The sequence below is a fragment of the Pectinophora gossypiella genome, chromosome 12, assembly GCF_024362695.1.
Source record: "Pectinophora gossypiella chromosome 12, ilPecGoss1.1, whole genome shotgun sequence".
In the NCBI taxonomy this organism is placed as follows: domain Eukaryota; kingdom Metazoa; phylum Arthropoda; class Insecta; order Lepidoptera; family Gelechiidae; genus Pectinophora; species Pectinophora gossypiella.
In genome coordinates, this window is record NC_065415.1 from 8796664 (window position 1) to 8823084 (window position 26421).

The 26421-nt window shown below is 38.4% G+C and overlaps 3 protein-coding genes across 3 annotated transcripts; 1 reads left to right on the top strand and 2 right to left on the bottom strand.

The window, feature by feature from the left end:
• Positions 1–3889: 3889 nt before the first annotated feature.
• On the bottom strand, positions 3890–16909 carry LOC126371233 (death-associated inhibitor of apoptosis 2). Its single transcript, XM_050016500.1, has 11 exons — positions 16251–16909; positions 15602–15747; positions 14544–14696; positions 11755–11959; positions 10783–10932; positions 10377–10448; positions 9044–9146; positions 7854–8001; positions 7119–7380; positions 5166–5295; positions 3890–4968 (listed from the first exon to the last, which is right to left on the bottom strand). Exons 1-10 carry the CDS (start codon positions 16656–16658, stop codon positions 5173–5175), a joined length of 1770 nt encoding a protein of 589 aa, XP_049872457.1. The 5' UTR covers positions 16659–16909; the 3' UTR covers positions 3890–4968; positions 5166–5172.
• Positions 16910–17235: 326 nt separating this feature from the next.
• On the top strand, positions 17236–20280 carry LOC126371300 (3-ketodihydrosphingosine reductase). The gene is made up of 3 exons (XM_050016605.1): positions 17236–17856; positions 18393–18634; positions 19314–20280. Exons 1-3 carry the CDS (start codon positions 17322–17324, stop codon positions 19521–19523), a joined length of 987 nt encoding a protein of 328 aa, XP_049872562.1. The 5' UTR covers positions 17236–17321; the 3' UTR covers positions 19524–20280.
• A 60-nt stretch (positions 20281–20340) lies between these two features.
• Positions 20341–23838, bottom strand: LOC126371610 (uncharacterized). The gene is made up of 8 exons (XM_050016926.1): positions 22956–23838; positions 22679–22836; positions 22495–22603; positions 22325–22410; positions 22111–22251; positions 21474–21573; positions 20900–21052; positions 20341–20435 (listed from the first exon to the last, which is right to left on the bottom strand). Exons 1-8 carry the CDS (start codon positions 23665–23667, stop codon positions 20341–20343), a joined length of 1554 nt encoding a protein of 517 aa, XP_049872883.1. The 5' UTR covers positions 23668–23838.
• Positions 23839–26421: the final 2583 nt, after the last annotated feature.

Sequence of the window (26421 nt, forward strand, 5' to 3'; positions counted from 1 at the left end):
TATTATTATTATTTTTAATTGACAGGCATACAATTTATGGAACACGACAATTTTAGGCAGAAATTTAAAAATCGCTTCCAAAATGTTATATTGGCCAATAACCCGACAGAACTAAGTTGACAGCACATGTCACACGGATTGACTCATATGAGTGAGATAAAATTAACAGGTGTCAGTCATCCGTCCCTTTCCTTTTCGGCGAATAAGAAAATGAAGGGTATAACTTAAAATTAGGAGGGGCCAATGATGACGATTCGTGCAGCACAAACTTAATTTTAACTTAGTTTGACAGTTCTGAACCTAGCTCTATCCCTGTCTCGCACTCGTCGTAAGCTAAGGACGACACTATTTTTAGTACAGTCCAACTAAAATAAAATTATTTTGTATCCTTTAGAATAGGCACGATTATGTTACTATATTTGTTTGGGAAATTTCAACACTCGAAGACAGCCTGGAGCAGTACTTGTGTCATAGAAAAAGACAAAGATATATAATATTCTCAAATTATTAAAAATAATTTAATGTTATAATCATAAAATTGCTTGCAGTGACCAAAACCGAAACAGGAACTGTAATTTCAGCGATACCACCACACATTTTGATAACGTTATCGGTCAGAAGTTCATAGCGATAGATTTCAGTTACTATGCACGTGTTGACCTTTGTCTATATGCCTCTAAGGACAAGAAAGGACAGAATTATGATTCTATACTGCAAACTTCAATGTCATCTCAAAGACTAAGGATGATCATGTCTTATTATGATGGGGTAAATTATAGAGAATGGGTATGGTATATTAATAAATCTTTTTTCTTTTTTGTATTTATTTCATTTGGGGCCTCTGCCGGTTCAATAGTAACCCTCACACCAGGGTTGATAAGGTCATTGATCACGAAATTCACGGGAGAGAAGAATAAATCTTCTCTCTTTCACTGTACGGTTTAACACCAAAAGTAACTGCAACTTGTCTTCAGACGACTTGGTGCTTGTCGCTCAGAACGCGTTAACAGTGATGGATATAATCGTTAGATCATTTTAATTACTTCAGAGAACAAGAAGGAACTTGGCCTGCTGCCAAATTTGTTGATGCTGTTTATCCGAATTTAAGCGAAATTTAGTAAATATTACACAAAAAGTAGTAAGTCATCATTACCGATTAGTTTCATTGGAATATTCGATCAAGAAGCATTACTCCGTACACAATCATAAATAATGAACAACATAGTTTTCAGCGGAAATGCCGCTGAATCATAACGTCTAGATTCGGGTAATGCTCATATTAATTTGGTCCAAATGCGTCGCGCGCCGCTTGGCGTCGTCTGCGTTATTTCTGTGCGTGCGCTATTCCGGGCCAGACGGTGCGCGCGGCGCCGCGCATAGCGAAACTTTAACGCACTTCACCTCTGCACCAAAAAAACTGCCTTTGATCTGCCTCGCTATCGGCCTCAAAGAGTCAAGAGCTCGTAACGGCTCCTTACTTGCCATAATGATTGTAACAAACGGCGCACAGAAAGTTCCCTAATTAGGACTTAATAGGCGCGTCCACAGCGCCTCATTGTATATTCGTTAGTGACGGGGAATAAATAGCTTGACGCTTTCTAGCTTATTGTTTCTGCTATAACATTTTCTTTTTAATTTTCAACAAATACACGCTTCTCGCTTTACTCTCAGCAGAACATTCTATGTTGAATGGGTGTAAAATAAAACAAAAAAAAATGTAAAAACCTTACAAGGTTTAACCCGGTATATTCTACCATGATATTTGGAAACAAGTTGAATTATAATGTATATTGTATATCTAGGTCGACCTACAAATAATATAACAATGTTTAGGATTATCTTTGTTTGACACACATTATCCACGCACAATGAACCAATGCTTAATCTATATACGAGGCGACTTTTATCTGTTGAAAATAAAAAAATGAGAAAGAAAAATGAACGTTCAACCACTCACTTTTTGCAAAGGCTTTGTGTTTAGTGATTTGTACCAATTATTTCTCGAAAAATCCAATTTTCAGTCACCTCATAATTATTATCTATACCAATCGTGTTTTGATGGATAAAAATATCGTAATTAGGGTTACCATACAGAGAAGTAATAAAAAGTCCGGGCGTTTAGAGATCATCGTTCCAAAATCTTCGTAGGTACAAATCCGAAAAAATTTACCAGATGTTATCCGGAAAACCGAATGCATGGTAACCCTAATCTTTATAGATATTTTAAAAATTATGTCTATTATCAAAGCACATTTTTTCCATAAAACTCACAGTCTTATGGTGCATACACACTTGTCTGGCAGTGACGATCGCTAAGGCCAATTTGGTACCGTATTGAAACAGATTCGAACACCGAACCTTGAAGGCGGATGTAGTGATGTGTAGGCACCATTGCATTGCTTGAGTTTCATAATCAGATCAATTTATCGGCTTTAATTCTACAAATTAATAACAATAAGCACAAATACTATTGAGAATTAGTGACGTAGATACTTTTTTTTCGTTTGAGTGGTTTTAAGCTTTTGTTTAGTTCAACATTGCATTTGTGAGCATTTTTCCAAATTTGTAGCTAAAATGGCAACACCGTAATATAATGCTTTTATTTCTACGATTCACGTTTCAACTTTCAGTTTTTTATTATTAATTTGCAGCATTAGGCAAGCTTTTTGTTAAAATCTAAGTTGAATTGATAGTTACTTCCGATTACAAACTAATTACTAATTACAATTGTGATGGATACTGTTTAATTATATAGAAATACATATATAAATGAGGAAGGCTAAATACAATTGCTTGGTTACATCAAAATCTACCTTGCTACCTCGTGTTACAGTGTAAATGACACCTACAGCTACGGATAATGTATACTTGTTTAAACTACCTACCAGCCTTTTAAAATGTTGTTGTATTCGAGAATATTATACGCCTTTCCTCATTACACAGCCAGCTAAAACTCACTATACACACTTGAAATTGTTGGTCAAAAGAACATTATACATAGGACAAGTAAAGAAATTCTCGCCTTCTATTCACCTGCGAAATGTTCTGTAAATGTCTGCAAGAACTAGTTTTCTTGAGATGACTTATTGTAGATTTGCTACAAATGACATTAACTACTCGGCCGGACAAATGGAGAGCGCTGAGGGCTCTAATCCGCTACAAAATTTAAGACAACAGGCCTGAGGGTGCCCAATTGGAAGCGAATTTCGGCTCAGGGCGTCGTCTTTTAGGATTATACTTGTAATGTATTAATGGACTGTAGGAAATCGTCGAGAACCGACGAAGACATTACCGGGGTCCTGAAGTGTTTGTTGTAGCGAGCTAATCGGCCGCTTTTCTGGCTAGAGTAATCGGGTCGTCAAGCCTCGCGGCCATCCGCTCACGGATTGACCCTGTGCCCATCATCGTGGGAGGCCTGGCATCACTGCTGGGCCAACTCACTGGTGGGCACTGACCTCTCGGACATCGGACTGGACCGGGGCTGCCCACATCCACTACTCCCCGTCGAGTAGTCAGGATTGTGGCCACCCCCCCGGGGGATGAGTTGACGCTTCCAGTGGCAGTGGAAGCAGTCCTCTCCCCCCCTCCAGCCGACATGACACCAGCTGCCCCGGCGACGGAGCAGCTCACCGGACACGACACCACCGCCAGCTGACGGGCGCTCACTGGGCCTCCCCCAACGGGGAACCACCCGGTGGGCTCGACCTCGCTGGCGGCACCTCGGATGTAACATCGGGCTCACGGAGGGGCGTTCTCGCCCGCCGTGTCCCAACCCCGTGCCACGCCCGTTTCTGCGGGCGGCGACTGCCGCCACATTAGAGGGGCTACGCCCCGTGAATGTCTCCCCGTCGCGGGCTTCGCCCGCGACGAGAAGAAACCACACGCGGGTCGTCAAGATCATATAGTACGTCCTTCGAGCGCCGATACTTTTCAGTACCTTTTCGCATATAACCCGTTTCACCTGATTTGGATGACAATTCGTGCATAAATAGATCGAAACTCAGGAACGGACCTCGAGTACTTGCCACGATAATCGAAGCCAACTCCAACTTCCACTTTTGTATTAGTAGATATATCCCTCCGCTGTTTTTGTATCAGTAGATACATCCAGTCTCCGCTGTGGTACAGTAGTACCAGAGCGGAGATGTAAATGAAAACGCATATTTGAAGCTTTCCACGTTGCCCGTTTTCACCAACAATTTCTAGGCACTATAGAGATTGTAATACATAAATACGTTTATAATGCAATTACTTATGAATGCGAATGTCACTACTACTATTAATACATATTTATGGTTGCGACTACACTATTTTACGAAATAAAAGGAGTCAAGCGGCCTCAGTTTAATATCGACACAAATACATTTCATTTTTCTTCACATATTTTTAGGGATTTTCATTATAAACTAAATTCAATATGCTAATACATAACACGAGTCATACACACTCGAAATATCGCCAAATTTCACTTGTTGCTTCATTTATTTAATTTGTATAATAATTTATATATTAAAATCATTTTAAATATATTTTAATTCCTTGTTAATTTGGAAGATCGATTTGAGAAGAGAAGAGAGTAAAGTTATTTTAAGAAATTAAACAAAATTTGAAATACTTTTATATTTTAAGTATTGTTAAGGCGCGACAAACCTTCGACATTTGTAATAGTTATCGTGTTGGTATTGTCGGTACATTTTAAGTAAAATATCAACGGCATACAATCCAAATACAACATTAAGTAGAAGATTCATGGATTCGTCCGAACACCGACAAGCATACATTTGATGTAGGCCTAAGTGTGGGTAGAATAAATAGGATAGATATTATATACACATAGATACTGAGTATATTTAGTTAGCATATAATATAAAGTACCTACTAGCGGCGGCAACAGTACTGTGACGTCCCGCGTGTTTCCACGAATTTTCTCGAATTGGACCCGCATCGTCGATTCTACGTCTCCAATTTCTGGAATAAGGACAATCTATAAATAATATTATAAACTTTTAAGAATGGAATATTATGAATTACATAATAGGATTTTTGAGGACAGAAGAGGCAAGATGATTGGACACTTAATAAGACACGACGAATTTATTAAAAACATCATAGAAGGAAAGTTACAAGGAAAGAGAGGAAGGGGAAGACGAAGAAGAGGCGCGTACCTGTGCGTCAGGCGAGGTATGCGCGCACGAGCGCCCGCACGGGCGCGCGGCACAGCGGGCACGCCGCCAGCGCCGCGCCGCAGCCGCCGCACGACACCAGGTGCCCGCACGGCAGGAACACCACGCTCACCTGCGGCACACGCCACTCTTACACCACGCCATACCATAATACTATATACTATAACTGCCACCGTGGTCCAGTGGTTGAGCGTTGGGCTCACGATCCGGAGGTCCCGGGTTCGATTTCCGGTGGGGACATATCACAAAAATTACTTTGTGGTCCCTAGTTTGGTTAGGACATTACAGGCTGATCACCTGATTGTCCGAAAGTAAGACGATCCGTGCTTCGGAAGACACGTTAAGCCAATGGTCCCAGTTACTACTTACTGATTTAAGTACGTAGTCGTTATATAAGTCAAGTCAGGGGCCTTTGGCGGCTCAATAGTAACCCTGACACCAGGGTTGATGGGGTTGGTAATCCACCTATCAACCCACACGATAGAAGAAGACCATAATACTACTATGGTAGGTACAAGATACATTATGAAATTCTGATTACTAAATAAAGACAGATCTAAAACATTTTCTTTTTTCTATTTAACTTATTTATGAATTTTAATAAAGAAAAACGTAATGTTAAGTTTGACATTTTATAACGTGTGCTTTTTCACACAAATAGGCAAATTTCCAACTAGTCAAATCAGTTACTTTTTACTAAACGTCAAAACACAAGTTACTATGGGATTTGTATGAAAAAGATCACTTTATAGAAAAACGTGATAAAATATCAGATTTATTATTACGTTTTTCTTGATTCAAATTCATAAATAAGTTAAATAGAAGAAGGAAATTTTCTTTAGTTTTAGAAATGTATTTAAAATATCTGAATTTCATAATTTATTTTGAACCTACACTACCCAATGCCATAGTAATTTTGTGTTTTGACGTTTAGTAAAATTAACTGGTTTGACAAGTTGGAAACTAGCCTATTCCACTTCCAACTTAATGTTAACTTAATTTGACAGGAGTCAAAAATCAGTAATCAGAAATTGTTGTAGTTAGATATACTACAACGGGTCGGGGTGTCGCAAAAAGGGTCCCATATACAATTAGGACTTTTCATACACTGTTCCCTCCCACTTAATTTGTATGGCAGTAATGTCTATTCCTTTTGCAAAAGGGAAGAAGGCACTTACCAAATAAGTGTAGTAAATTTCAAGTCTATCGAATGAATCATTTACAAAATAAGGCCATTACAAGGAATTATTCAGAAATATTACACAAATGTATGAATCACTACTTAATCATAATGACCATATGTTTATACAGATGTAATTCATTGAATACCCACATAAATGAATAAGTAAACAAACGTCCGAAATACCTAAAGGTGCGGGCAGAATCACAAGTAATCAGAAGACATCTAGCAGCTACTTTTGATACGAAATCCTGAGACGGATATGAAGAAGCGTATATGACGGATGATTTACCCATATAAATGGGTCGGGTAGGTACGAGATAAGTTATGAAATTCTGATTACTAAATAAAAACAGATCTTAAACTAACGAAAACATTTTCTTTTCTTCTATATAACTTATTTATGAATTTAAATCAAGAAAAACGCAATAAAAAGTGCGACATTTTGTCACGTTTTTTTATGACGTCACAGTTTGCATTTTCATACAATTTCCATAGTAATATCGTGTTTTGAAGTTTAGTAAAAAGTAACTGATTTGACTAGTTGAAAACTACCCTAATGTCCATCATGTTAATGGTGCATATTCAGGGGCACAAAAAACGTAATTTGAGTTGGTCAGTTCTTCAACTAGTGCCGTCCTTTATTTCCAATAAGTGCAAGAAAGAGATAAGAGCTATTTCTAGTCCTGTCAAATAAAGTTGGTAATTGCCCGAATCGGCACTGTTTACAAATAAAAATACAAGTAAACACTCACCTCACTATCCATGCACACTTTACACAGTCTAGCTTCTTTCAGCTGCCGATTTTCTTCTTCTAGCGTCAGTTTCTTCACGGGCACCTCTTCTTTCACTTCAGTTCTGCTATCATTTGAGGTGTTACTACTGGAGTCTGGTTGCTCTATATTGATCTGAGTGGGAGGAGTTCTTATAGGAGCTTCTGGTATTGGGGATAGTGAAGGACTCTCCGACGGAGACACTCTGCTATCCGAACTGTCTTCTTGCGGTGACGGGATTATTCTGAAAAGTGAAGTTCAAAGTTCTTTATTTGTAAGAATACAGGTACAAAATGATCTTATAGCGATGAGTGATGGATTATTCTTTGAATTGATTTGTGGGTATTCCTAATTCGCACGTGAAATAAATTATACTGTATTCAGAATGACATATCACTCGTATTTTTCGTACAGAACTATATACTTTTAGTACGACAGAGACCTCTCGTCTCTTTCGCACTAGGTGATGTGCTGCATCTCTGTTATAATAATCGCCGTTCTCACAATAAAAGGCAGCTGTTTCCCGGGAATCAGATCAAAAACAAAGATCGGTGAAATGCGAGTAGCCGAGTTCTTGTTCATCATGGGTGTATTGACACCAATTGGGCATATAATCTCAAGTTTATATACTGTTATGTTATGTTACACGTTATGTTAAGTTGAGTTTACGTTATGTGACGCGTTATGTTATGTTACGTGTTACGTTATGTTACTTACCCAGATCTGGGTGCGAACTCCCGCAAGGTCTCAGCGAGGATATCCCTCGCGAGGCGCTGGCTGCGCGGCGACACGCTCCACGCCTCCTCGTTCAGCTGTTCGTCCAGCACCGCGTCGATCAGGGCCTCCGACGAGCTGAAGGGCAGCCCTGGAATTATGAATTATATCGAGGTTATTTAAGGGTAGAAATAAAAACAGACGTTCATGTGGTCGAATGTGTAGCAGAGTACAAACTCTGCACATACTGGTCTTTCGTTCTGACCGTTCATTTTAAATTACGAAATTCTCATTCCATTCCGCATTTCCTTTCATTTTACACTCTTTTTGACTCACTGCATCCCCGACCTTCATAAAAACAGCACAAATATATTATACTGTTTACCACCCAGCGTGCCGCAAATGCAAACTTATTCTGGTAAATTACAGCTGAATTCATTATGATGGTAGCTCTGACTGACACAAATCTAATATACTTTATTTTGGTAGCTCTAAAGCTCTGTCTATGTTTCGCATCATAAGTGAAGAATATACATACAAGTGAAAAAATTTTTAGAGTTGCCAGATTAAAATGAAATTTTGTTAGGCGTAATCGGCCTCTATATCAATCCGAATAAATTACTTTGAATTTTAATAATTATGGACATATGTTATATCGGAGCAGGCATTCGCTTCTGTAAAAAACCGGACCTGTCAAATCTTCAGGTTAATTAAGCGGACCCTGTGAAAAACGGGATAATGCTAGGGAAGTAATGATGATGATATGTTATCTCGTGGAAGAAATCGACCTTAAGAACAAATTGTCCCTCCGCTGCCACTGAAATAGTAGACATTCCGTAGTTAATATAAGATAACATACATATTATAGCTGTAGAGGAGCTCGGTGGCGCAGCGGTTAACGCGCTCGGTCTGCGATTGTTGAAGTTAAGCAACTTGCGCAAAGGCCGGTCAAAGGATGGGTGACCACAAAAAAAGTTTTCATCTCGAGCTCCTCCGTGCTTCAGAAGGCACGTTAAGCCGTTGGTCTCGGTTGCATTAGCAGTCGTTAATAACCATCAATCCGCACTGGGCCCGCGTGATGATTTAAGGCCCGTTCTCCCTATCCATCCATAGGGAAGGCCCGTGCCCCAGCAGTGGGGACGTTAATGGGCTGATGATGATGATGAACATACATATTTAACACTATAACATACCGGTAGCTCGTAATCTCCGTACGAACGCCCGACGCACTCGCGCCGCGTCCAGCCCGGCCCCCAGCGCCGCCAACGCCGCTTCACTCTCCATACATTCATCCACCTGAAACATGCAACAAATAACGACGCTTTATAGAAAAAAAACACATAAGCGCCTTTTTTGAAAAATCACATTCGTTTGTCATTTTCTTTAATAGCAATGAGGGATTTCTTTTTATTTATTTTTTTAAATTATATCCTATCTGCTGGATAGATGGCGCTGAACTTTGTAGGTTACTGCAAGGAACGGAACGTTATATTATTTGTGATTTTCTTTTTGAAATCATGAAACAAAACGTATCTTTCACAATTATTATGTTTCGATTATAAAATTTATTAACAAATAACAAAGAAAGAAAACTGAATGTTATCAGAATATCCCGAAAGAATGGAAATAGGAAAATCAATCTCTATCATTTTTTTTATTAAATTAAATGAGTTTTTTTTTCTCTATCATTGGCATTTTGGCAATGGCGCAGTAGCGTAGTTGGTTAAGCGCCATCTAACGAGTTCTTGAGAACTATTTTTTTTCCTGAGATACAGGTCTCCTAATTCAGGTAGCAGGGTTATACTTCTGTAGCATTTGTGTGTCCTAGCTGTAGTACCCAATGTTGTGTCGATCTTTTTCTATGACAATAAACAATTATTTTATTTTTTATTTTTATTTATAATTCTAAAAAATAAAATCTTCCATTCGATTTTGTTCCAACATTTTCTTTCCGGGTAAAAATTCAGACCACAATTTTTTACCTGGGTAGAAACTAGTTTGTCTGTGCTAGGTTTTGTTAAGAAAAATCACATCCGAATGTGATACTTCGTTTCGCAGGCGCTTACATAGTTTTTTTTTACTATAAGGGAATGATATCAACGTTAACAAACACTAACGAAACTACGTAGCACGAATTTGGCGGGTTATAAAAAAGGCATAACATCTCCATGGACCCGCAGTGGAATAACGTGCTAGAAGGTGGAATATGCTCCATACTCACTCCCATTTGTTTGAGTCTGTGCTCAGCAGTAGGACGTATATACATCATTTATGTTATGTATTAAAAACAAATGAAGACAATCCGAGAGACAATCTTTATGATCTAGCAAGCTGTAACATGAGTTATAATACTTCTATGAATTACCATTATGGAGTTGAGTGTTGCCAAACTAGTTAGTATCACAAGTAATAAGTACAACCACACTATAATTAAGCATTGAGTAAAGTGTACATGTATTTTGGAGAATATCACACAGTTCTTTGCCTAAAATAAGTAAGGGGTGTAGCTAATAGGTTGTGTCGTACCTGAGCTTCTGTGACTGGGAAGTTGACTTGAGAATTTGGTCTTCTAGTCGCCGGCCTGCTTTCTGTTGTTGGCTGTAAATGAATTTAAATGACTTATATTAACTTTATTCGTTGTTTTAAGTTTACGCGGTTATTATCATTATTAAAACACATAATAACAATTATTATGTGTTTTAATTATATTAACTTTATAAACACTTTCAGATTTGCTGACGGGGACTATTGAATGAAAGTTCTCGCCACATGTCTAGTATTTCGCCGCGGTAGAGCGACGTTAGTAGTTATGGTATTTGACCTGTCACACTGCGGTGTCGCCGTCGCGTTAAGTATGGCATGAGCTTTATTGTGACACAATGTTAATCAATAGTTTATCTTTCTCCTTTCCTGGAACTTAAGCAATACTGACGGCGGTATGCGTGCGGCAGGCGTCGATGAACTGCTGGCCCTTGACGAGCGCCACGTAGCCGCAGTGCGGGAACCAGCGCGCGTGCTCCGTCCACGGCGCGTCGCCCGCCTCCCACTTGCCCAGACCACCGTCGCAGTAGAAGCAGCGGACCTGTCGACCATAATACACCCAACACTATAGTCGCTATACCACGCGACTTCAGTGGCGATAGACAGGGACAACAAAACATGAGCACACTCCGACAATCCATACAAAATCTCTTACCGCGCCTAACGGAGGAAGTGCGAGCGCGATAGACAATCCGCGCGCGCTCTCTTACTCCTTAGCGGCTTAGGGCTCAAACTGGATGACAGCGGGAGAGGCGCGGCGGCGATAGCGGCGCGGGGAGCGGCGCGGCGGCCGCTGTTCCGTTCTCGATGCCAGCGGCCAAATCGCGCGGTGTTGCGGCGGTATAGAGTTGTGTCTCAAATGAACGCGATGTCGAAACGGCGACAACACATTTTCGATTGTAGTTCTTTTGTTTCGTACGATTTATTATGGGCAAAAGAAGATCTGAACCCCTATAATGAACAAAGGAAACAAAAAGGCGAGTTTCAAACGCAGAGACACCGCTCGACTAGAGCGCACCGCTCGTACTCCGCTCCCCGCGCCGCTGCCATCGAGAACACTTCAATATAAATCTTAGCATTTAAACGCGCCGCTCCCCGCACCGCCGCCGCCGCGCCGCTACCGCTATCATCCAGTTTGAGGCCTTAAAGTCATTTAGACTAAAGTAAGACCCAAAAGGCGTGAGGTAAATATAGCTCGGCGCCCGTTACGAATTGGATCGGGGCGGAGTGTTACCATGTTAGATATATTTGTATGGCATGACTCCAAATAATGCGAACAAATAGTCGGAGACAGAGAGGGGCACAAAAAGGTGGTTATCTGTATTGTGAGCTGCTAGACCAGTGGCACTACCATAACACTCACCTGGTCATCAGTGCCAGTGTAGAAGAAGCCGGCCTCGGCGAGTCCCCGCGGCGTCTGCGCGCGGTCGGCGGGCCAGCGGTCGAAGGTGGCGAGGCGCGCGGCCAGCGCCGCCTGCTGCGGGTGCCGCGCGCCGCCGCCCACCACGCCCAGCGAGCGCCACGTCGCGCCCGCCGACAGCAGCCGCTCGTTGTGGGCCGCGCCGGACCTACCGCCGTACACGGAATCCTTTTAATAACATTCACATCAAAACAAAAATATTATTGCGTTCCATGTGGTATATAGTCCTCCTTGTCGTAAACGACAACGGCGACCTCAGTCTCTTCTCTCGTGCGCTCGAATGTGACTGGCAAAGCCAAACTTCCATGTGGTACTAGGGCATGCAATCCCGAAGCACAATATGCCGAGATCCCATTAGAGATTCACGGGATTGGGCGAATCTCCTTGAGTTATACTTTTTGTTTTGAGTATGTTAATTTCCAAAGAAAACTTAATTATTTAGTTAGTTACTGAAGAATAAAGCATTTTATTTCAAAAAATATTTTGTTTTAATTAACCTCACTATCACAAACAAGCAGTCATCGTTTTCACCCATCTTTACATTTATTCATGAACTAAATGAGATCCCAAAAATTTTGGGATCTCGCCATATTGATATTTCGATCTCGAGTCGGGATTGCATTCCCTTTGTGGTACATAGAGATGGTACAGTGGTATCATAGAAGCCCCTGGCAGGGCACAGCAAAGTAATCACTTTTATAGCCCGACATAAAATAGCGTTAGTTCGTACTTGCTTTCCGATTCAATGGCGATTAGACCATTTCAAACTATTGGGTGAATTTTTGAAGGTACCTACTCGTAATTATGATGGCGCAATTATTTTTTGTCGATCGAATCGAATGATCAATTAGATACTTATTCGTAGCCAACACTTGCGCCATCGGAATCACGAATAAAGGCATTTTCAATAATTCACCCAACACAGTTTCTAACAGCCCAATTGCCATTGAAGCAGAACGAATCAACACATTCCATACGAGGTCAAGAAAGTGTTTTATTAAAATGATTCCAATCCATCTCTCCCAAGTAAATGAAGATTACAGGTCTAAATTAAAATATTGACCAAATCAATCAATGTATAGTTCTATGAAATGTAATATGAATACATAATTATTCAATTTTTTTCTGTTTTATGAGTTATCTTTATTGATGTAAACTATGTCAATAAGTTTGTTAAATAGACGACAGATCATTTCTAATTTGCACAAATCTCAAAAATTAATTAATTTTGAATTGATTATATTATTTGTTAAGCTTATTCTTTATTATGTCATAAACACAACACAACACTTAAACGCGTAGCTGTCAATTAGAACACTTAAACGCGTAGTTGGACGTGACGAAGTTACGTATGTTACTGATTATGTGACAAATTGTATTATTATAATAAAATTGTGACCTGTTTGTATTTATTATATTATTTTATATTTTAACATTATGTAATTTATATCGACTGTGTGTATTGTGTTTGTCTATATTGCAAATTTTATTTTAACTTTGACATTTTAATTATTTATAAATCTTACATAAATACATAAACTCAAGCGATTGATGAATGTGGAGGAAGCAAAAGAAGTGTGTCAGGATCGAAGCAAATGGAATTCTATAGTCACTGCTTACCCCAGTGGGAAACAGGCGTGAGTTTATGTTTAATTATTTATAAATATTAAGACACAATATTAAGAAAAATATATTTTTGCATGCCAGAATGGTAAAATGTTAAGGATAATTTACAAGATTTATTTATTATTTACACAAGGAACAACATATTATATCACATGTATGTGAATACAAATAATTTGATTTGATAAAGTCGAAGCTAGCTATCTATAATAAAACGAAATCCCTTAATTGAATTTCGATTTGAATTACTCTGAAGAAGGAAGGAACTAGAGATATAATACCTATTTTCCGTTTAAAGGCGCAACATTGAAATCAAACGTGTACATGTACATAGGAATCATAGCAGACAAACAACGAAGGTTAGCGAATCTATTATTAGAATGTTGAACGTACATTACAATAGTAAACAAATGATAAAAATAAATTAAATAAATATTGATATCAAGTGAATGGCTCATTGAACTAAGGCCAAGGACTAAATTTGTCACAATGGTATTGGTAGCATAAGATTCTTAGTGATATGATATTATATGATATTTAGTATAACAAATAATTAATAATTCCCAATTTAAATTCCATTATTTAAAAGCATACCTAAATTATTATGGACATGTCATTTAACATTGTTACTATTTATAGTCAAATATGTAATATTTTTATTAATTCCAGATTGATTATATTAGTATTATAACGTTGTTGTGTTGTATTAGACGATTTATGTTATTTCTTTTTTAAATTTTATTTTCAATTATTGTTCTTTTTAAGCTAACTTTAGTTTATACTTTTTATTATCAGTGTTGTGTGCGTCCATAATTGGCAGGCATACCGGAACTTTTCCTATGTGTATTTTATATTGTGTGTTTGTGTATGTACTGCTGTTGAAGTACTATAATAAATAAATAATAAATAAATTAGTACCTAGTCAGCAATTAAATTTCATTTCCCATAATTTATTGGTCTAATATCCACTATAAAAAAAATACAAATACATTCACCATTAACATGATTCACTTACTACACATCTATTTCTTATTATAATATTCATATTATAAATAGATATCTACTTTTGAAACTATAATAAAAAACTACTGTTTAAAATCAAAACTTACGATTGAGGACGGCTGACAGTGGTGGTGTCGGCTGGTGACTGCAAGGGTGGAGTGTATGATGGAGGGGAAGAAGGGGACGATAGACTACTCATATTGTCCATATTCTCACGCTGCGCCTCCAAATTCGCCGCATGTGTGCAAAGTGGGAAGTACCTGAAAACGGAATAAAATTTACTGTTATCAGATTGATATTTATTATTTTTTTCTATAAGTTAATAAGCGGTAAGTATATGACACTCCCAACTTCATTTTTGCCATTTTTGATGTAAAGTGATAAAACAAAATGGGCAACAAATTCTACTGTATTTTCCAGTAGAAAAGCCATGATTATTAATATAACTAATAATTAATAATAATTTAAAAAATCATCAAAGATAGGCAAGACTATAAATCATAAGGAAAAAAGCAGCAATTTTAAATTTGAAAAAAAAAAAAACATTCTTCTTCTTCTTCTTCTATCGTGTGGGTTGTGAGGTGAATTACCAACCTCATCAAAAAACATTGCTGTTTGAAAATAAATATTATGATATAGATAATGAACGGATAATATATTATAACAATCTAATGAGACCAATAATTCTTAGATGACAGTTTACAACCCATTCACCATAATTTAATAGACATAATGGCCAACATACGAACAACAACACAACCAACACAACCTACCTATAAAGTATTTGACAACCAAGCAAAATTGAATTCAATTATAATTTGATTGAACTTTGACTTTCAAATACTTTTATACACAAGGTGTTAAGTGAGTAATTATTACATTAAATGGGATGATAAGAAACAACCACTACATGTAGATAAAAAAGATTTTAAAGACAGATAAATTACGGAATCGTAAATATTATTCCTTTAGAGAACAACCATACAAACTATGTGTACTATATTGCAAAGCAAATACTACATGTAAATTGAAAAGACCTTAACAAGCTACATAAGGGAACTACTTATGGTCACACATCCAATTGCACAAGGTGTAGCCATTGGAAAAAGAAATTTTATTGGTCTAAAGTGAAAAATAATCTTGCACAATAGGTTAGTCATCTTACATTCTGTGCATTTCGAGTGGACATCCTATGGAGCCCAGGTTTCTCAACACTGGTAGTTGTCCACCACACCATGCACAGCGGACCCTCCCCTCTCCAGCGTGGTAGAACCCTGCATTCACCAGTGCCTCACGGGACACAGAAGTATCCTATAAATAATGTCATTAAAATTATAATATTATACTTTTTTAAGCAATGTAAAGTTCTTAAAAATTAATAAACTCACCCTAATTTCTAGCCTATTTATTCTTATTTTCTATAAACAGAGACTGAAATTTCTCTTGCTTCCACCACATTCATCAATCAATTTATGTGTAATATTTAATTTATAGAATATTACAAAAACTATTGAAGAGAAAGCAATGCTACATACTTAAATATTCCTTCAGTTGAAATGATTTAGTTATTAGACTGAAGGTGAATAGGTATAGGTTTACTTTCATTTATAACAACAAATATTTTTTTACAAGTTTCTAAATTAAATTGGATATGTGTCTATAAACAATGTTAATGGCATTCTTTTCTTTATTATTCAAAACACATTATAGTTGGTAGACAAATTTCTAATAATATTTAATGAATCATTTGCTTAGAAATTATGTTAATTTAGAGGGAGTTTCCCTAACAAATATTTAGACATGTATGAACTCACATCCCAATTTATGAAAGATAGTAGACGTAAAGCATCACTTTTGTACGCCTCATCTTCCTCAGTGAGACCGTAGTGTTCGCCATCGGTAGAGTCCGGGCGCACCTGACGGCCAGGCGGCATTTCAGTAGATGCTGTGGTCGTAGGGCACTCTCTGCCCAGCACCAGCGGCACGTTCCCGGACAGCTGCGGGTTCACCACAAACGCGCAGTTCGGCTCCAAATGCCGATGTCTCCACATCACCTGGTCTCCGTAGTTCCACCGAGATATTTTCCCACCACAACTAAAACACTGCACCTCTGTTCCTTCTCCCGTGTAAAAGAAACCGGCTTTCGCAATCCGTATAGGATCCACGGGAGCTGACGGAGGCCAATTCGTAAACGTACTTAGCCTATTCGTCTCAATATTCATTTTTTATCACAGAAAACAATACCTATAGTATAGAACTCTTACAGAACTAATGCACCAACAAAGTTTGTGTCGACTTTAAAAATGTCAGGAGCTTACTGAATAATTAAAAGTATTGATTAAATTATTAAACATTAATTGTATCTTTTTAGTAATGAAAAGAGGAAGTAATCAAAATAAAGTAAGTTCACACACAACACAAATCGAATGTCGTATAATGTTGGTCGTATGTCATTCGGCCATTTTCTTGACATTTTATTTTTTAATTGCAATTCCATAAATGTCACGCACGCGCATGACTTTTTTCCTTAGTGTCACGAACATTTTGCTTGTGAAGGGGTGGTGGCTACAGGTATTTCTACAAAGAAGCACAAAGAAGCGATATAGCGCTATACAAAAATACATGAAAAATACCGACAAAGACACAAAGTAGAACATTCGGACTATGGTACGTTTGATTATCTATGGCAATTTTTTTTATTCTTTCTATCTTTAAGCTTTCTACGTAAGACAAAAAGAGATACAAAAATAAGGTAATTGTCAGAGGTGCTTCGGGTGGAACCGGCAATTTCAAAAATCAAGTGACGTGATTGAGAAACGTCATTACAGTCATTATTGTAAGTTGTTGAGGTTCTGTTAAGTTTCCGAAATAATTTACCGTTTACGATGTGGCTATTTTTAGTTGTAATAGCCGTAATATGCGGTCTCCTATTACTATTACATTATTCATTGGATGAGAAAGTATTGTATAAAGATCTGAAACAGAGACACGTAGTGGTTACCGGTGGATCCAGTGGAATCGGCAAAGCCTCGGCTATCGAAGCAGCTAAACTTGGTGCTCACGTCACGGTCATAGGTAGGGACGTGCAGAAACTGAAGGATGCCGTTAGTGAAATATCATCACACGCTGTAAAAGACCAGAAGATCCAGTATGTAACCTTGGATGTGACGTCAAATTACGATGCAATAGAGAAATGTTTATCCAAGTTGGAAGTAGATGTCGGCCCCATCTTCATGCTCATCAACTGCGCTGGCAACTGTATTTGTGGGCAGTTCGAGAATATGAAAGTGGAGGACATAAAGCAGATGGTTGATCTGAACTACTTTGGAACTGCCTATCCGACCCGTTACGTCTTGCCGGGTATGAAGGAAAGAGAGGAGGGCTTGATTGTCTTCGTCTCCTCTGAAGCTGCCTTATTAGGTGAGATTTTGAGCAAGTTCTTTAATATAATAGGTTTAATAGGTACTTAAAAATTAATAGGGCATGATTGACAAAAGCTGTTTAGTGAAACATTTAATAGATCATCATGGAGGAATGCATCATGAGCTTACATCAGGTTGCTATCATAGGCATCTAACTATATACCACTACAGTTAGGAAGTTAGGAATGTATGTTTCCCTGTATTGTGTTCTAACAATAAGGAAATTGGATCCAAAGTCATAAGGAAAATGGCTAAACACAAACTGAGTAATAGGATGTGTATTATTACTTAATATGGCAGACATGTTCTGCTATTCAAGGATAAATAGGTACATTTGTGTTTTTTCAAAGGAACATATTATAACATTGCTAATTACCAAACAGATACAAAAATGAATAATCATTATCTTATGTGAATATCTTAACAATCATATTTGTAGTTTTACAAGTAATATAATTGTTCTATAATTTCATGTCCTCGGACTATGCCAATTGGGACATAGTTGTGAGTTTATGTTATGTTATGGAATTTCAGGAATATATGGCTACAGTGCATATAGTGCTGCAAAATGGGCAGTCCGTGGATTAGCAGAGTCTGTTTTCATGGAGCTAGTAGGCACTGGAGTGCGCCTAACTCTGGCCTTCCCTCCAGACACGGACACACCTGGCTTCAAGAATGAAGAGTTGACTAAACCAAAGGAAACCAAACTCATTTCAGGCTCAGCTGGCCTATTTTCCCCTGAAGAGGTTGGAAAGAAAATAGTGCATGACTCGATGGTAAGATTTGTATGTTTTGTGTCCTTTGGTATCCAAAGTCGAATGAAATATGAACTGTTGGAACAAACACAAGTTTAATTATTTAAATTGCAAGTAGCACTTAGTTAGTTACAGTCAAAAATAATAATATAACACTAATTGTGTGACTCCACATATTTAAAAAGTTGTTTTATTGAGTAGTTTAGTTGCACATGTATACAATATTGATCTATAATTATAATTATTGCATAGGAGGAAAATAGTTGCTTGTCTACAGCATTGAGGCACTTAATCAATCTCATGATATCTTATGATAGAGGAAAATAGTATTTTTACTCTTCACATTTTTCTTAATAAATAGGTTGATAGTTTATAACTACTATATTATTTCATCAATATTTTGTTGCTGCCAATTTAAAATCTATTATGTGCAATCAGGTCAATTTTAAAGAAATTAAAAATAACTTCCACCTGAAATTTTCTTGTATGACTGTGTGTTAAAAATATTAAAAATAATTGATATTTACATACATAAAAATTTGTACTGAATGTTTTAGGAGCAAAATACTATTTGACCTGACAAAAAAGAAATTTGGTGAGGGCGTCACATAAGAGCTTTTAAATTGGCAACGACGATTTGTTGCTCTGCTAACTTGACTAATATGTACTACAATGCAATTTTTATTTGTACTTTTTTCAGAATGGCAAAACTTACTCAGTATTTGGCTTGAGCGGTAAGATGATGTCAACACTCTTCTGTGGATCCATTGACAATGTAAGCCAAGTTCTGTTACAAGTATTCTCTATGGGCATTCTGAGGGTGGTCATTGTTGGTGCTATCCTGTCCTTCCATAAAATTGTGAGAGATGGTTTGAAGGAGAGGAAACAAGAAACTTTGAAAAACAAATAAATACGTCATAGAAATAAAGAAATAGTTAGCAAACATAACTGAGTTTAATGAATGATACTGTTAAGTAATCAGCATTTACAATGTATTTATTCTGCGTTTCCATTGACGCGGAGCTCCGCCCAGCGGGGCGGAGAGGAGCGGAGATGTGCAGGAATCAACCAATCACCGTGAGGGAGAGAGTGACAGAGCATCTTCGTTTTTTCGCTCTCTCGAAATCTGTGATTGGTCAAATCCGCACATCTCCGCTTTTCTCCGTCCATTTCCGCGTCAGTGGAAACCTGGCCTTATGGCCAGTTGCTTCTTTCTTTACATTTAGAAATAAATATAATATTTGTTACGTAGGCTGGAGATTGAAACCATGGGATCATATAAGTCACAATTTAAAAGTACTTACAAAATAGTAATCTTAAGTACAATTTTTAAGCATTTATTTTATCTTTATATTATTAATATTGTTATACAAAATCGTAACATTTTTGTGATGTTTAAGCCAAAATTATTTTATATTATTAAATTCTTAGAGTAAGAAATATAACTTGTAACATAGCAGACTATGTACTCAACTAAAATATTTTTCATGATTATTTCAAACAGCCAGCTTGCAGTTATATTACCTTGTTTTATAAGTTATTGGTGTTGTACAAATATGTAATATCAATGGTGTTGTAAAATAAATAGCCTATACAATTTATGTATATGTCCCACTGCTGGGCATAGGCAATGCATCTCAATGTAAAATAAAATAATATTTTTCGAATATTTAAGTTCTAATCAATTCACAAAACAAAAAAAAAAACTATTAATATTAATATGTATATTAACAATTATTCTGTTGATATTGTACCCTGAAGCCTCTGCCGACATACCCTCCGTCTGACTTGAACCACACAACTATCGGGCCCACACCAACATCTGTAAAATATAACATATTTTTATTATGTTCTTAGTAAAGGTGAACGCGCACTTAGGCGCGCAGATGCCGCGCGTGCTGAAGTCATCGCATTTTATAAATCTTTTATTAAAACACATGTAACGTCGCGCATCTATACGCGCCACACGTCCCGTATTTTACCGCAAAATTAGATGATTTCGGCGCGTGCGGTTCCTACGGTGCGCGTTCACCTTTAATGAGTAGGTACGGTCACGAGCATTAATATGTATACACTATGGTACCATGTCACATTAACTTTTTTGACAAATTGAACTGTAAGTGTCACTAAATGTCAAATATGTTAGTGCGACAGAGTCCTAAAGTGGGTACATTATATTGCTCATGACTGTACGTACCTACCTACGCTAAAAAATAGGGAACTATAAGATAATAAAGCCGTTCTGGCTACGGAATAAAGTTAATTAGATTTCTTTGACGACCGTACCAGTAACCGGAGCGTCTAATGCGAAGTCCTGTAGCACAGAGCCGTCGTTGAGCCTCTCACCACAGAGCCTCACTGCGGCTATCAGCAACCAGTCTGTCGGGCAGTTGAAGATCTCCACGCCTGCTTGTCCTGGTGGTATGACTGGCAAACCGTCTGCAGGAAATTGGCGTTGTGATCAATTGACCGTTTTAATAGGCGCTGGTCGGAATGGCTTGTCACCCAGCTGTCACATACCTTGTGACTTCGTATCAAAAGAAGTTGGTGGTAGTAAGAGTGTCTTCTTTTCTATGCTCATGTTTATGTTATGTAAGTACCTCATAGAGCAATTACGCGAAAATTCGCTGCACTAAGTGTGAAATTGGAACTCAGAACCCTCACTAGGATACCATAGTTGCGCTTGCGCCACTCAGATACCTAGGGCCCTAATAGTACTAGTACGGGTATAGCTACTGGAGACGTTTTTCTATTACGGAAATTAATAACAAGTTCTGTAATTATTTACTCTGGGACCATCACATTTTGTTTTTATTATCGTGTTAGTATAAAAATACTTATTAGATAAGACAGATCTTACCGCTATCGTAGTTTACGATCTGCATATCTCCAGTGTTGGTGTATGTGACACTGCACGTGTCGGTTACCCGCTCTATGCATATCGCGTAATTGAGATTATTCTGCAATTTCATTTTAATACTTTATATCTATGTACCTACACATCCTCCGTGGTCTGAATGGGAACATTATCGAAATTACTTTGTGAGACTGTCCTTTGTTTAGTATAGACTGCAAGCTTGAATCATGTGATTGTCCGAAAAAGTAAGATGATTCCGTGCTTCGGAGGGTACGTTAAGCCGTTGGTCCCGCCTATTAGCCGTAAAAATACCTCTACCAACCCCCTGTGGAGCCGTATGCCCCCTTTAATTGATTGAAGGGATTCCTGTACCCAGCAGTGGAACGTATATCATTGCTGGGCACCGGCCTGAGAAAAGGTACAGAGCTGTGACACAGAGCACTCTACCACACTGCTCCAGTGCGGATTCGTGAAGGTGTTTTTGACAGCTACTTGGTAGCGGTCCCGGCTTAATGTCCCTTTCGATCCGGAGCACAGAATCGTGTTAATTTTCTAAACTTGAACATTACAGAAATCCTGCTCCCGGCCTAATATCCTAATCCGGCCCGTATCGCCTCTGATGAAGATAAGAATCACGTACCAAATAACTGGGAGAGCGTGCGATGGCGATATCAGATTTGTCTCTGAAATTGAAAGACTCCAAGTACCCCAGAGATCCTTTGAAATATTGCAGACAACCTGATGGAGCTGCCAATTCGTCAGTTGAAGTCAACTGCGTTACCTATAATTTAAAAGATAATGAGTAACAAAAACAATTGGTAACGGTAAAGATAAAGAGTAACTTTGATAAGTACCTTTATTGAAAACAATCTGCTGTCTGATGAAACAGTTTGGACTGAAAGTGTTATAGGCCCTTCTGAGTCTCCCACCTCAATGTATACTGAAAGCAAGTGATTTCGTGATCAACAGTCTGCGAATATAGGTACAATAGATGGATATTTTACTTTAGAAAAAATATATTTACCATGTTGTCCAGAGTTGACTCCACAAAGTATGGGTATGATATTATTAACGTTTTGACCTGACACCACGAACTGGTCTTGCTCGCAAGTCCCTGCGTTTGGAGGGAGGAGCTGTAAAAATAAATAAATACCGTTATAGATTCCATAAATATTTAATGTTGAACATATGGCTTTAGTCCTACTCACCTCAAAATTGTTGAAGTCCAGTCGAATCTGTTTTATATCTACAGAGGCTTTGTCCAGTGTAAAAACACACGACAGTCTATCAGTAGACGGCGACGGGAAACCAGGATTTACGAACCATCCAGAAGATACCGCAGATCGGCCATCACAGGAAAATTGTGCTGTAGAACATAAAGATATATAAAAGTTTTGTAGAATACTTATGTGTAGTTGTACATACCATAATTTATAAAATGGTCTTAGACAAATATGATCAGTGTGTACTTGGTACTTAACTTACTGACGCAACATGTTCCATATCCGTCGGCGCAAGAGCCCATCGGGAGCCCCCCAGAAGTCTGACAGTCAAATTCTGGCAGACACGTCCCCTCCAGACCACTACTCGATACACACGCATCATGGTCAAACTCTACCACTTCAAACACCTCCAGGAAACGCTTCTGAAGTGTTTGGTTTGAATTTGAATTCAATTGTTTTTTGATCCGTGGCCGCACTGTTGGACATCTTCGGACTATCTTCCCTTTGGGCTTCGTCTTCTTTATCACATTGATATTATGTATTACTTTGTCGAATTTGAAAACTGGAGTTGCGAATTTCTCAGACGTATTTTGCATACGCTTCGGCGGGATGGCATCGTCAAAACTAAATTTATCAGTTCTCTTGGGGAACTGATATTTAGGTCCACTTCCGAAATGGTTTCGAGTCAGATTAAATTTCGATACCTTTTTATAAGTCTGTGGTTGCGAGACGGTGGCGGCCACATCATATTTCTTCAGGAAACCCCATTTATCTTTTCTTGTATCGTGTGTGATATTCACCGCAGTTAATGGCAAGTATCTCAGGTCGTTATATTTCGTATGATTGATCTGGAGCACTACTTTTGGTGATTCGTACCGTGCGTTTTGTGGTTCACTTTCAAAGGTAGCAGAGTACCATCGCTGGCCTTTGACCAGCAGGGCAGTCCAAAATAGAATCGCAACGAAATGATGCATCTGATCGTGGGGAATTATAATGTTTGTAAATTTTATGTCAGTTTGAATTTGCGGTGATCAGGTGCAGTAGAGACCGAGTCAGGGTATACAGTGCAGTTTGTGTGACGATGCACTTGGCTAGATGTGAGGACAGCATAACGGATGTAATTAAACGTCTGGTGCACCGTTCTGCCTTGCTTGCTCGTCCTACTTGCCGGTCCGTATCTTTTGCAAATACCGCTGCTTGAAGCCAGCTTGACATGTGAATAGCAGGTGCATTATAATAATATAGGCTGGTATTATGTTATTACGTAGAGCGTTGCGTAAAGACGAGGCACCAACGAACAAGTCGGGTTGCTCTTTTTTAGTTTAGGTATGTAAGTAAGCTGTAAAAGTTGTCTCATAAAACAAAGTTAAATGTGTCAAAAATACACACAGTAGGTGTACCTAAAGTAGGGCAGAGAGAAAGGATTGATTCAGAAGACTGTATCGTCACATTGAGAATTCGTTTACCCAACTATCATTAGTAATCAATTTGATTGTTGTTCTACAGGGGTGTATTTTAGGTGCCATGCTTTATATAATAGGTAAGTATACTAATTTAACGCAATTGTAGGTAGTATCTGGACTACATAGTAAGAATATCTACTGCCTATATACTACAGCCCGTGTATGTAACTGTCTATCCACCGTCAAACAAATTACTTGACAAGTTTAATCAATGGGTTAGGTCACATATCGTAATGAATAAAGCCTGCAACCAAGGCACGCCACACCCTTTCTAGGACCAAGTGTTTATAGATAATAGCTCTGTGTTATTGCACTCGAGAGCAACATATGGCCGACATATGATAATTAATTGCGCAGGACCTATTTATACGTACTTAGAATAATTTAGCCTGCATTATTTAACACGTCCATATTTTAATGTTGCTGTAACGCCACTGTAGGTACTTACCTAGTACAATGGGATATAATTTAAAAATAAGTAAGTTAGTTAGTAGTAAGTTAGTAGGTAGTCGTTACATGAGCCATGTTAGGGGCCTTTGGCGGCTCAATAGTAACCTTAACACCTTTTTTTTTTTTTTTTTTTTTTTTTTTTTTTTTTTTTTTTTTTTTTTTTTTTTTTTTTTTTTTTTTTTGACGTGACTTATTGTAGATTTGCCGCAGATGGCATTAACTACTTGGCCGGACAAATGGGGAGCGCTGAAGGCTCTCACCCGGTACAACGTTTAAGACAACAGGCCTGAGGGTGCCCAGTTGGGCGCGAACCTCGGCTCAGGGCGTCGTCTGAGAGGAAAAATATTTGAAAGAATTAATCGACCCTAGTGGGTCGATAGCGATAAGCGCTGAATGAGGGAAATCGTCGACCACGCCGGCGGGGTCGGTATCGGGGTCCTGAAGTGTTTGGTGTCGCGAGCTGATTGGCTGCCTCTATGGCTAGGGTAATCGGGTCGTCGGGATCGTATATTACGTCCTTCGGACGCCGATACTTTTCAGTACCGTCCCTAAGCGGGATGTATTCGGAAGCCGCAACTACCAGGGGATTTGGGTGGTGCGGAGCAGAATCGAAAAAACGTTTGGAAGCTAATTTGAGCCATTGGGCAATGGTTGGCAGACCTAGGTCAATGTGCAGATTTTCATTGCGAAGGAACCACGGAGCTCCCGTGGCTTTCCGCATGAAACGATTTTGTATTACCTGTAGACGGTGAATTTGAGAGGGGCTCGCGTGAGCGAAAACTACCCCTGCATAGGTCATGATCGGACGGATGCAAGTCGTGTAGATTTTCACCTTATTCCTAAGGGACAATTTACTTCGCTTGTTAAGGAGACAATGAAGCCGGCCCATTACAAACGCGGCGCGATCGCGCACTCGTTTGATATGGGCCTTGAAAGTAAGACGTCTATCTAAGACTACGCCGAGATATTTGACTTGCTCCTCCCAAGGGATCGGCTTGCCAAACATCGTAATGACTTTAAGTTGACGGCGTGACCGTGGCGTGTTATAATAGCCCTTTGAAAAGTAACCTTAACACCAGGGTTGATGGAGTTGGTAGGTAATCCACCTTACAACCCACACCATAGAAGAAGAAGACAAAAATATGTTACCTGATTGCTTTCTTTGTTTCTAATTTGAAGCAAAAATGGTTTATGTTTTGTTTCAGTGCTCTTTGTTAGAATTCCTTCAAAACAATTACATAGATACCTACTTAACGGAACTGAATAATCTTTTAGGGGTAATTTGTAGGCATAGACGAAATATTTAGATACTTACTATTATTATGATGGTCACCTATCAAGGGTTTGTCTTATGTCCCACCCAGCCTAGTACTGTATAGTTACCGACCGAGGTCGTGTAGTACAATCTTATACCTAATAAAAATAATGCTTTATTGAGGCCAATGTACTGGACCCATTAGTGGAGTATTGTAAGGGGATTTATTACTATGATAGCGCAATAGAGGGCGAACTTGAGCCAGTTATCACGGATGTTAAATATCAATGGTTCATATAAGGCCAATGATGATGAAGATACAGTTCGTGTCGAACGAAGTTCAAAAATTGCAAACGCCAATAGGACAAGACTTTTATCGATTAACCTGCCAAAAATATCATAATATTGATACGTACTTACCTAAGATATTCTCAGAAACTGGCTGGAGTCAACGAATATGTAGATATGTGTAAAATTATTTACTATTATTGCAAACAGATAACAACTGCTTTTCAAAAAAAATTCTATAGCCTTTTTACCGGCAATGTAATTTTGTTTGA

Coding starts and splice junctions, on each gene's coding strand:
- LOC126371233 (XM_050016500.1), bottom strand. CDS start 16,658: ATGAATATTGAGACGAATAGGCTAAGTACGTTTACGAATTGGCCTCCG. Junction 14,697..15,601: donor CCACTCGAAATGCACAGAAT/GTAAGATGACTA, acceptor TTCCGTTTTCAG/GTACTTCCCACTTTGCACAC. Junction 7,381..7,853: donor GAGTTCGCACCCAGATCTGG/GTAAGTAACATA, acceptor TTCACTTTTCAG/AATAATCCCGTCACCGCAAG.
- LOC126371300 (XM_050016605.1), top strand. CDS start 17,322: ATGTGGCTATTTTTAGTTGTAATAGCCGTAATATGCGGTCTCCTATTA. Junction 17,857..18,392: donor CTCTGAAGCTGCCTTATTAG/GTGAGATTTTGA, acceptor ATGGAATTTCAG/GAATATATGGCTACAGTGCA. Junction 18,635..19,313: donor AAATAGTGCATGACTCGATG/GTAAGATTTGTA, acceptor TACTTTTTTCAG/AATGGCAAAACTTACTCAGT.
- LOC126371610 (XM_050016926.1), bottom strand. CDS start 23,667: ATGCATCATTTCGTTGCGATTCTATTTTGGACTGCCCTGCTGGTCAAA. Junction 22,837..22,955: donor ATATGGAACATGTTGCGTCA/GTAAGTTAAGTA, acceptor TATGTTCTACAG/CACAATTTTCCTGTGATGGC. Junction 21,574..22,110: donor CACGCTCTCCCAGTTATTTG/GTACGTGATTCT, acceptor ATGAAATTGCAG/AATAATCTCAATTACGCGAT.